Below are 9,844 nucleotides of genomic sequence, written 5' to 3'. Positions count from 1 at the left end.
TTCAGGGAGCAAGTTCTTTATTTGTGGCCTGGAGGAAGGAGTAAAATCTGGCAGTCTACAATCAAGTAGGAAACACAATTAAGTGGGAGAACAAGCTTCATTGAATCCAGGGTGAGCCTAAAAACTACAGCAGCAGCAGCAGGAGGGTGCACAGGAGCAGTGTGTGTCCCCCGGGACACCAGCACCAGGGACAGGGCTGGCTCCAGCAGCACCATCCGTGCAGCCCTGCTGTGGCTCCTGCAGCCCAGCAGGAGGAAAGGCCTGCATTCCAGTTCTAGCCCTTCACTTAGCCTCAGCCTGAGCATCTGGCAGGAGACAGTGTGACACTGGTGTGACAGATGGCTGTGGACAGACAACTAGACACCTGCAGTGCAGAGCAGGACCTGGGGGATCTGCCCTCACACCACCTCTGCTCCCAGGAGGGGCATCCCAGCTGTATCCCTGGCAGCTTCCCAGGACCACTGTGCCACCCAGGACCCCTCAGGGGACACAGCCACCTCCCCCTGGCAGTTTCCCCTCCAGGAGTTGCCAAGGCAGAACTGGGCCCACAATGTTGGGTGACCCCGACCAGGTGCGCTGAGCTGCTCCCCCTCCCAGAAAGGAGCTGCTGCTGCTGGGGCTCTTGTGCAGTTCTCAGGCTAAGACAGGGGAGAGGGGAGTAAGAGGATGGGTACCCATGGGTGGCACTGCTTGGGGCTTGGGAAAGGCCACAGGAGCAGCTTGGAGGGAGCCACAAAGGGCCAGTGACCATCTCAGCCCTCCAAGCTGTCTCTGCACCCACAGCCACACCAGCTCAGAAGGCAGCAATGGCACAGCACGGGGGTGGGCTTGGTCCCCACCCAGCACCCAGAGCTGTGTCCCCCAGGCAGACACGGGACTGGCAGTGTCACCACTACCACCAGTGGCCAAGGAGAGGCTGTGGCTGTCAGCTCTGGCTCTGGGAGATGTCCCCACTCGGTGTCCCAGGTCACGTCTGTCCATCGGTCAGTCCCAGGATGTCCATCAGTGGGGCTGGTTTGCTCCTGCAGCCCAGACATCTGCAAGAGAGGGTGGAGGTGGGGACAGAGCCCTGCTGGGGCTTGCCCAGCTCATGGAGGCTGCTGCCAGGTGGGACACAGGAAGGGAGGAGAGGAAGGCAGGAGACCCCTTCCCCTGCCAGGCTGCAGGAATCCATGAAAGGAAGAGGCTCTTGGGATTCTCTGTGCTGAATCCTGCTGCTGGGGCTCAGAAAATGGGCATCAGATTGATCTGGGGGAATCTCAGAGGTGTCTGGACAAGCGCCCAAAAGACACCATGTCACAAGCCAGGCTCAAAGGGAAAATCCAGCAGGTTCTGCTCGTCCCAAGGACTGTCCAGGAGGACACTGTACCCACTGCTCCAGCAGCCATGACCCAGGAGAATCATGGTTAAGAATCATTGTTTAAGCTGGAAAAGCCCTCTAGGACCATCAAATCCAACTGTTTCCCCAGCACTGCCAAGGCCACCACTAAAACATGTCCCCAAGTGCCACATCCACACGGCTTTTAAATCCCTGCAGGGATGTAGACACCATCACTGCCCTGGGCAGCTGTGCCAGTGCCTGATCACCCCTTCCACAAAGAAATTTTCTCTAATATCCAACCTAAACCTCCCCTGGCACAGCTTGAAGCTGTTTCCCCTTGTCCTGTCCCTGTTCCCTGGGAGCAGAACCTGACACCCCGGCTGTCCCCTCCTGTCAGGAGCTGTGCAGAGCCACAAGGTCCCCCCTGAGCCTCCCTCTCTCCAGGCTGAGCCCCTTTCCCAGCTCCCTGAGCCGCTCCTCACAGGACCTGTGCTCAGTGCCCCAGGGAAAAGCAGGGTTTCGCTGAGGAGCCCTGCTCCAATCCCACGAGGGGGAAATGCAGTCACCTAGAGTTTAGCAGAGGAGGAGGCAATACCCAGCAAGGCAGAGAAGCTGTTGGGGGAGGTGAGCCAGCTGCCACCATCCACGACCAGGGTGGTGCCGGTGACGTAGGACGAGAGGGGGCTGGCCAGGTACAGGGTGCTGTGCGCGATCTCCGTCTTGTTCCCCGCGCGCTGCAGCGGGATCACGGAGAACTGGTTGGATTGCTCAGCAAATTTCCCACCTAAAAGGAGCAGGAAAGAGTCAGTTTGGACCGTGGGAGGACTGTCCACCACCAGGGCTGGCCGGGCACTGCAGCACTGCCCATGGGGCTGGCTGAGTGCTCCAGGGAACTGGGAAGAGATCCTGGCACAGCCCTGGGATAAAAACCTGGGAAGATTTAAAGGAGGAGAGCTCAAACCTAGCAGGGATTTTGTACTGACACAGCGAGCTCAAGGACCTCAGAAAGCTTTAGAACCATGGATTGGTTGGAAGGGATCTCTCCTTCTCCTCCCCTGCCATGAGCAGGGACACCTTCCACCATCCCAGGTTGCTACGAGCCTTATCCAGTTTGGCCTTGGGCACTGCCAGGAATCCAGGGGCAGCCACAGCTGCTCTGGGCACCCTGTGCCAGGGCCTGCCCACCCTGCCAAGGAACAATTCCTTCCCAATATCCCATCCATCCCTGCCCTCTGGCAGTGGGAAGCCCTGTACAGCACTCCTGGAGCCCCTTTAGGCCCTGGAAGGGATTCTGAGGTCTCCATGGCTCCAGAGCAGAAGGGCTCCAGCCCTTGGAGCATCTCCATGGCCTCTGGACCTACTCTAAGAGCTCCAGGTATTTCCTATTCTCTGGTGCTGCACCAGCACTCTGCTGACGGACTACAAGAGCCAACCCCTCAGGCACGGCTGAGTTTTGGGAGAGCACATTCCATCATGGCATCAGAGAGCCCAAACTGCTGCCAAACCAGTGCCCTGGGAGGTACCAGAGCTGTGGGAAGGGCTGTTCCCACAGAGCTGTGCCAGCCAAGCCACAGCACAGCTGTGCCCAGCAGCAATCCCCACGAGCTGTGTGGCACTGGGGGTCCCTCCCAGCCCCCTCCCAGGCCCCTCCCAGCAGGGCAGTGCCACGGCAGGGCCGGGAGCCCAGGCTGCCTCACCCAGGCGTCGGAAGCCCTCGGTGCCCGAGATGGGGCCGGGGGCCAGGCTGTTCACACGGATGTTGTTGGGTCCCCACTCCACTGCGAGGTGACGGGTCATGGCATCTGGGGAAGGATTGCAACAGCAGTGAGAGACGGGGAGCAGAGCCATGCCAGCAACTTCTTTGGATGGGGAAAAAAAGCCACAGAAGAGTCTGGCTGAGAGCAAAGGACTCTGGAGGAGAGAAGATCCTCATCCCAAACCCAGACATGCAGTAACCACACCAATTCACATGCTTGCCCCTCCCCAAGGCATCTTCCATGCCAGTATTTAGGAAGAACTGGCTTCTTTCCTGGCCCCATGTGGCTCAGAGCCCCAGCAGGGTGTGTTGAGGTACCTATGGCAGCCTTGGCAGCCCCAGCGTGCACCTGCAGGGCCTGCCCTCGGTAGCTCAGGGTCGCCGTGATGTTAACGATGACCCCGCCATGGTCCTGGGGAAGGAAAGGAAACGTGGAGTTAGGCAGGGAGCAGCACAAAGGGTCACAGAGGGCTCTGAGGGACAGGAGAGCTGGGCTTGGAGGGACAGTCACCCACAGGCACTGTCAAGTCATCACTGGGGCAGCTCTACCCACTGAATCTCAGGGGAGGGGCAGCCAGCGGGGCCCTGCTGAGAGGTGGGACAAGCAGGGTACAAGGAAAGGCCAAGGGAAAGTGGCAGAGCTGGAAAGCGAGCAGGAGATCAGCTTCTCCAGGTGGCAGAGCATGGAAAGGTACTGCAACAACACAAAGCCCCAGGGCAAGGGACAGGAGGAGCTCCAGTTAAGGGCTGGGATCCCTGGAAGGGAACAGACTGGATCTGTGCAGGGAGGCTCTGGGTCCTTGCACTTCGCTGATTTCCCCAGCAGCACAGTGTGGTTTGACACTACCCCTTGCCTACAAGAGCCTCTCCTCAGAGTCCCCTGGCTCTGTGCCACTTACCCGAAAATATTTCTCAAAGAGGACTTTGGAGGTGTTGAAGGTGCCCATGGTGTCGATGTCTATCACTGTCTTGAAGGCGTTGAAGGACAGGGCACTGGCTGGGCACAGGAAGTTCCCTGCAGCACCTGAACCACAGGGACAGGCAAGACAGGTTTGGGAGAGATGTCAGGGCCCTTCTGAGACAGGGAGAGTGAGGAACAATGTCTGCATGCTGGGGAGCACATGGAGACAGCCCTGCTAAGGGCTAAACTGGTGGCTCTGGGTGCCCAGCAGCACAGTCAGCACGAGGGGAGCAGGGATGATCCACACCTAGACAAACAGGGATGGCCATGTACCACACACAGATCTCTGCTTCCTCTGTGCTCCCAGGAAAACACCCTGCCCAGCAGTGAGCCCAAACCCTGCCCCTGCCCTCTGCAGCCTCACCATTGATGAGGATGTCAATCCTCTTGAACTGCTGCAGCGCCTCGTCCACCGCTGCCGCGATGGTCTGCGGCTGCCGCACGTCGATGCACAGGGGCAGGCACTGCTGCCCTGTGGCTGCCACCAGCTTCTTCGAGGCCTGAAAGAACAAAAAGACCCTTGAGAGAGCCTGGCTGCACCCTGCTAGCCCTGGGGTAGCCAGGGAAAGCTCCTGCATGGTGTATCCCAGCCACACTGCATGCTGGGCTGGCTAAGCCCAGGTACCTGCATGGGCTGCTGTGGACACAGCACAGGCAACAGCCCAATCTCTGCAGGGAAAGTACAAAGGTTGGACCCCAGCAAAGCATTTTTGGCATGAGCCCAGGCATAATCGCCCTTTAGATCCAAAAAGTCAGTGGGCAAAAGGGCAAGGACAGAGCAGCCAGGTGTCAGGCTGTGAGACAGACCAGCTCTGCAGCTCAGGGTTTGTCACAAGCCACTCCTGTGGCTCATTAAGAACAAGATTTTCCCCAGCAAATTAAGCACAGGGGACACACAAGCTCAGCAGCAACTCCACACAATACCCAGAGCTGTTCCAACTCCTTTTTTGGGCTCTGTGAGAGGTCTTGAGCCCCAGCAACACACAGGTGCATGAGCAGCTGGAGTCTTGGACTGCAGATTCTGTGGCCTCAGAAGACTCAGGCCCCTGAGGACTAAAAACCTGCTGAGCCAGCTTCTTCTGGCACATGAGCATGAGGGGGTGGGAAATGACAGGCGACCACACTTGCACCCTCCCCTCTGCCCCAAAACACAGGATACCTGTGCAACCCACAAGCCACACAGCCCCTGGGTCTGCTCCTACTCCACACTGAGCTTTCAGTCCAACCTTGGGCTCTGCCCTGCTGACAAACCTCCCCCACAGAAAGCCATCATGATCGTGGAATAGCCCCCACAACGCAGGTTAACAGAGCTGCGCTGGAGGTGCGCTGGGTGCAGCCCCACACCCGCACCCACCCTGCCCAGCGCCACCGGAGTGCCCGGGGCTGGCAGGCTGGGAGGCACTGGGAGGCACTGGGAAGCCATTCCTCCTACTGCACTATTCCCAGGGCTCCCGGCTCTACCGGGAGAGAGCAGAAGGACTTCGGGGCTCGCAGGCTGCTGGAGGCCGGACTCACCTCGGACACCCGCTGCAGGTTCCTGCTGGCAATGACGGTGCGGCAGCCGTGCCTGCAGGGAAGGGGCAGGTGAGACGGGCCGGGCTCCTCAGCAGCACCTCGGGATCACCGGGTGCTCCCTGCAGGAATTGCTGCTGCTCCAGCCCGCAGGGCCCTGTCCCCGGAGCCTCCCTGAGCCGCCCTCGGCTTCACATCCCGGCTCTTCCAGGGCCTGGCAGCGCAGCGGGGAAAGGGATGGGACGGGGGAAAGAGAAGAGAAGGGGGTGAAGAGGAGGAAAGTGAGGGAAAAGGAGGGAAGAGCAGGGAAGAGAAGAAGGGAACGGGGGAAAGAAGAAGGGAAGGAAGGGGCAGCCCCGCCGCAAGGGCTCCCGCACCTCATGAAGATCTCGGCGATGCGGAAGCCGATGCCGGAGCCGCCGCCGGTGATGAAGGCCACCTGGCCCCTGTGGGACAGAGGCACGATCAGAGCCGGGCCCCGGGGAGGCGGCCCCGCGGGCCCCCCGGAGCGCCGGGACTCACGCGAGCAGGTCGGGGCTGAGCAGGTGCCGGTACTGGGGCAGACACTCGTCCCCGTCCTCGTCCGGGGGCACCCGCGCGGCCATGGCGGCCTCGGCCATGGCGGGGGCGGGCGCTGCTCACTGCGCCTGCGCGGGCGCCGCCGCCGTCGCCTGGCAACGGGGAGCGCTCCGGGACACAGCGACACCGAGCGGCCACGGCGGGAACTGCAGCGCGGGGCGACCAGAGCCGTCACAGTGAGATCCCAGTGAGATATCCCAGTGAGATATCCCAGAGAGATCCCAGAGAGATATCCCAGTGAGATATCCCAGAGAGAGATCCCAGTGAGAGATCCCAGTGAGAGATCCCAGAGAGAGATCCCAGTGAGATATCCCAGAGAGATATCCCAGAGATATCCCAGTGAGATATCCCAGTGAGATCTCCCAGAGATATCCCAGTGAGATATCCCAGAGAGATATCCCAGAGAGATCTCAGTGCTGTCCCAGTGGTCCCAGTGATGCCCACACACAGCGGTGTCCCAGTACCTCCCAGCGGTACTGCTGGGTATCCCACTGCTTTCCGAAGTGTCCCAGCGGCCCCCAGTGCCCCCCAGTGGTGTCTCAGCGCTTCACAGCGGCATCCCGGCGCCTCCCAGCGGTGTCCCACTGGTTCCCAGTGTCGCACGGAGCCCCCAGTTTTACAGCTCAGACCCCACCCTGATCTCCTGCAGAGCCCCTGCAGCCCCCCAGGCACAGTCCAGCCCTTCACAGGGCCTCCCATTACAGTTCCAGTGCTCCCAGGGACATCCCAGTTCATCCCAGAGCTTCTCAGCACTATCCCAGTTTCCCACAGAGCATCCCAGTACCGATCCAGTGCCCCCCAGGAACAGTCCATGGACACCCAGAGCTTCTCAGAGTCTCCCAGGGACATTCCAGTGCCTCAAAAGCCTTCCCAGTACCAACCAGTACCTTCCACGGATGTACCAGTGACACCGCAGAGCTTCCCAGGACAGCCCAGTACTCCCCAGGGACAGCCCAGGGTCTGCTGGGGTTCCTCAGTACCACCCCAGTGCCCTCTGGGGACATCCCAGTGCCTCCCAGAGCTTCCCGGTACCACCCCAGTGCCCTCTGGGGACATCCCAGTGCCTCCCAGTATTTCCCAGTACCATCCCAGCGCCCTCTGGGGACATCCGAGGGAGGAGACCGGAGTCAGAGCTGGGGACACCGGGGTTTATTGGGGCGGGGGTGCCCCCGGCCGGGCCCGACCCTAGAGCCCGTAGATGTTGTCCCTGTCCCTGCTGTCCCAGGCCACCAGCTCGTCCCGCTGGAACCAGAAGCCGATCTCCCTCTGGGCCGTCTCCGCGGAGTCGCTGGCATGGACCACGTTCCTGCGAGGGGACAGGGATGGGGACAGTGCCACGGCCCTGGGGTCCCGCCCCCGCGGCTCTACCTGGTGATGTGCACGCTGAGGTCCCCGCGGATTGTCCCCACGGCGCTGCTGTCCCCAACCATGGCCCGCGTGCACCGCACCACGTTGTAGCCCTCCCACACCTGCGGGACAGGGACAGGGACAGAGACAGGGACAGCTGAGTCCCCCGCGCCCCGCGGGACCCCCGGGCTGTCCCCTCACCATGGCCACCACCGGCCCCGAGGTCATGTAGGCGACGAGCGCGGGGTAGAAGGGCTTCAGCCGCAGCTGCTCGTAGTGCTGCTCCACGAGCCTCCGGTCCGCCTGGGACAGCGGCGGTGACAGTGACACCCGGGCCGTGTCCCCCGGCCACCCCCGCTCCGGGCTCCGGAGCAGCGCTCCCCGCGGGCCCGGCTACCTGGAGCAGCTTCATGGCCACCAGTTTGAAGCCGCGGCGCTCGAAGCGCTGGATGATGTCCCCGAGCAGCCGCCGCTGCACCGCGTCCGGCTTGGCCACCAGCAGCGTCCTCTCCTGCAGCGCCGCGGGGGCTGCGCGGGGCCCGCGGGTCGCTGTCACCACCGCAGGGGGACACAGGACACCCCCGGACACGGGCGCGGTGGCAGCAGGGCCCCGAGCTGTCCCCGCGGCACCACGGGCTGTACTCGGCCCCGAGGCTGCCGATGGGAACCCGCCCCATCCCTGTCCCCATCCCTGCTTCCATCCCTGTCCCCATCACTGTCCCCGTTCCTGTTTCCATCCATGTCCCCATCGCTGTCCCCACTCCCTGTCCCCATCCCATCCCGGGGCGTGTTCCCTGGCCAAGCTGTGCCTCTCAGGCTGCTGGGGTCCCAGGGGACGTGTCACAAAACCCTGACGGGTGTTGGGGACATGTCCGTGGCCAGGAAATAGCCTTTAAGCCAGGCACGTCTGTGCCGTGTCCCCGTGCTGGGGACTGTCCCCTGCCTGGCCCCGGGGCCTTCCCCCGGCCCAGTCACAGCGCTCCGCTGCTGGAGGGGAAAATCGGTGACCGAGGGACGGCAGGGTCCGGTCCCGGTCCCGCTGTCACCCGTGGGACGGCAGGGCCTCACCCCGCCGCTGGCCCTGCCGCGGCTGCGCCGCAGGAGGGGACAGAAGCCCCAGGGGACAGTGCATCCCGTCCGCTGGAGGGACAGAGGGGACAGGAAGGACGGGAAGGGAGAGGGAGAGAGGAGGAAGGGAGAGGACACTTCACTGCCAATCCCTTCGGGGACCGTCCTGGGCTGCGGGGCTGGGTGGCCCCGGTGCTGGCGGGGACAGAGCCGGACAAACCGAGCCCGTGAGCTCACCCGGGACTGCTGAGCACTGCTCGGCTCTGTCCCCCGCACCGGCGTCCCCCCAGCACCTCCCTGGGGACACTGAACCCCTTGGGACTTCCAGGGAGCGCCAGCTCCGGTCTCTGTCCCATCCCGGCACACGGGGACAGCAGAGCCTGGCACAGGCTCGCTCCACAAAGGGGCGACAGGCGCCCGTGAGCCGCCACCCGCCCGGCACGGAGGGACCGGGGACACTGCGAGGGGATGGGGCACCGAGGGGACAGGGTGGGAACAGGAGCGCTGAGGGGCAGCACAAGCAGGGGACTGGGGACAGGGCGGGGATGAGGAAAGGGTCCCCAGGGGCAGGACAGGGAAGGAGCTGAAGGCCCCCAGGGATGGGGACCGGGTTCTCTGGAGCAGGGGTGGGGACAAGGTCCCCAGGGGCAGGATGAGGGTGGGGACAGGGTCCCCGGGGGCAGGACAGGGACGGGGCCGTGTCTCACCCGAGCCGTAGCAGCGGGGCCCGGGGGGGCTCAGGCCCGGCTGCCCCCGCGGGAGGCTCCGGGCCAGGCAGCGCCCCAGGGAGCCCATGGCGGCCCCGGCGGGTCGGAGCCGGGCTCGGTCGGTCTGCGGAGGCTTTTAGAGCCCGGGGACGGGTCAGGCTTCCGTCCCTCCCCTTAAAGGCCGCCGCGCCTGCTCGGGACATCCCGGGACAGAGCATCCTCCCCATGCAGAGCGTTCCAGCACGGAGCATCCTGACACGGAACATCCCGGCTTGGAAGCCCAAGCCCTGCCAGGGTGGGAGCACAGCCCACACCCACCCCGAGGGGAGCCAGACCTTGCCAGGAACCAAAGGTGCCTCGTGCAGGGAGAGGCCGGGCCAGCCCATGCCAGGCTGAGCTGGGGCACAAGGGAAGCCCCAGCCCCGGAGCAGCCAGGGCAGTGCTCCCCTGTGGGGCACAGACCTGCCCTGGACACAGGGGGTGCTGGGGAAGGGGTGCAAGGCCCTGGGGGCAGAGGAACTGCCCAGGTGGGAGCCCTCTGATCACTCCCAGTTTGGGAAATTACTCTGTACTGCGCTTCCCTGCTCTCAGAC

The 9,844-nt window shown here is 63.2% G+C and overlaps 2 protein-coding genes across 4 annotated transcripts; both read right to left on the bottom strand.

Annotated features, from left to right (window-relative positions):
- DECR2 (2,4-dienoyl-CoA reductase 2) lies at nucleotides 1–6,184 on the bottom strand. 2 transcript variants are annotated; one of them, XM_041462171.1, is made up of 9 exons: nucleotides 6,073–6,184; nucleotides 5,928–5,996; nucleotides 5,554–5,605; nucleotides 4,403–4,538; nucleotides 3,977–4,101; nucleotides 3,396–3,489; nucleotides 3,019–3,123; nucleotides 1,888–2,105; nucleotides 1–1,037 (listed from the first exon to the last, which is right to left on the bottom strand). In XM_041462171.1, exons 1-8 carry the CDS (start codon nucleotides 6,168–6,170, stop codon nucleotides 1,888–1,890), a joined length of 897 nt encoding a protein of 298 aa, XP_041318105.1. In that variant the 5' UTR covers nucleotides 6,171–6,184; the 3' UTR covers nucleotides 1–1,037. The 2 variants fall into 2 exon arrangements, with proteins under 2 accessions (XP_041318105.1, XP_041318104.1); XM_041462170.1 differs by having other exon boundaries at nucleotides 1,917–2,105.
- A 1,079-nt stretch (nucleotides 6,185–7,263) lies between these two features.
- LOC121350665 (nucleoside diphosphate kinase, mitochondrial-like) lies at nucleotides 7,264–9,516 on the bottom strand. 2 transcript variants are annotated; one of them, XM_041462181.1, is made up of 5 exons: nucleotides 9,252–9,516; nucleotides 7,874–8,004; nucleotides 7,678–7,779; nucleotides 7,498–7,598; nucleotides 7,264–7,435 (listed from the first exon to the last, which is right to left on the bottom strand). In XM_041462181.1, exons 1-5 carry the CDS (start codon nucleotides 9,337–9,339, stop codon nucleotides 7,315–7,317), a joined length of 543 nt encoding a protein of 180 aa, XP_041318115.1. In that variant the 5' UTR covers nucleotides 9,340–9,516; the 3' UTR covers nucleotides 7,264–7,314. The 2 variants fall into 2 exon arrangements, with proteins under 2 accessions (XP_041318115.1, XP_041318114.1); XM_041462180.1 differs by having other exon boundaries at nucleotides 7,264–7,779.
- Nucleotides 9,517–9,844: the final 328 nt, after the last annotated feature.

This window comes from Pyrgilauda ruficollis, unplaced genomic scaffold (assembly GCF_017590135.1).
Source record: "Pyrgilauda ruficollis isolate IOZ18807 unplaced genomic scaffold, ASM1759013v1 scaffold16, whole genome shotgun sequence".
NCBI lineage: Eukaryota > Metazoa > Chordata > Aves > Passeriformes > Passeridae > Pyrgilauda > Pyrgilauda ruficollis.
The sequence above is the reverse complement of the archived record's forward strand: the minus strand, read 5'-3'. Positions and strand labels throughout refer to the sequence as shown.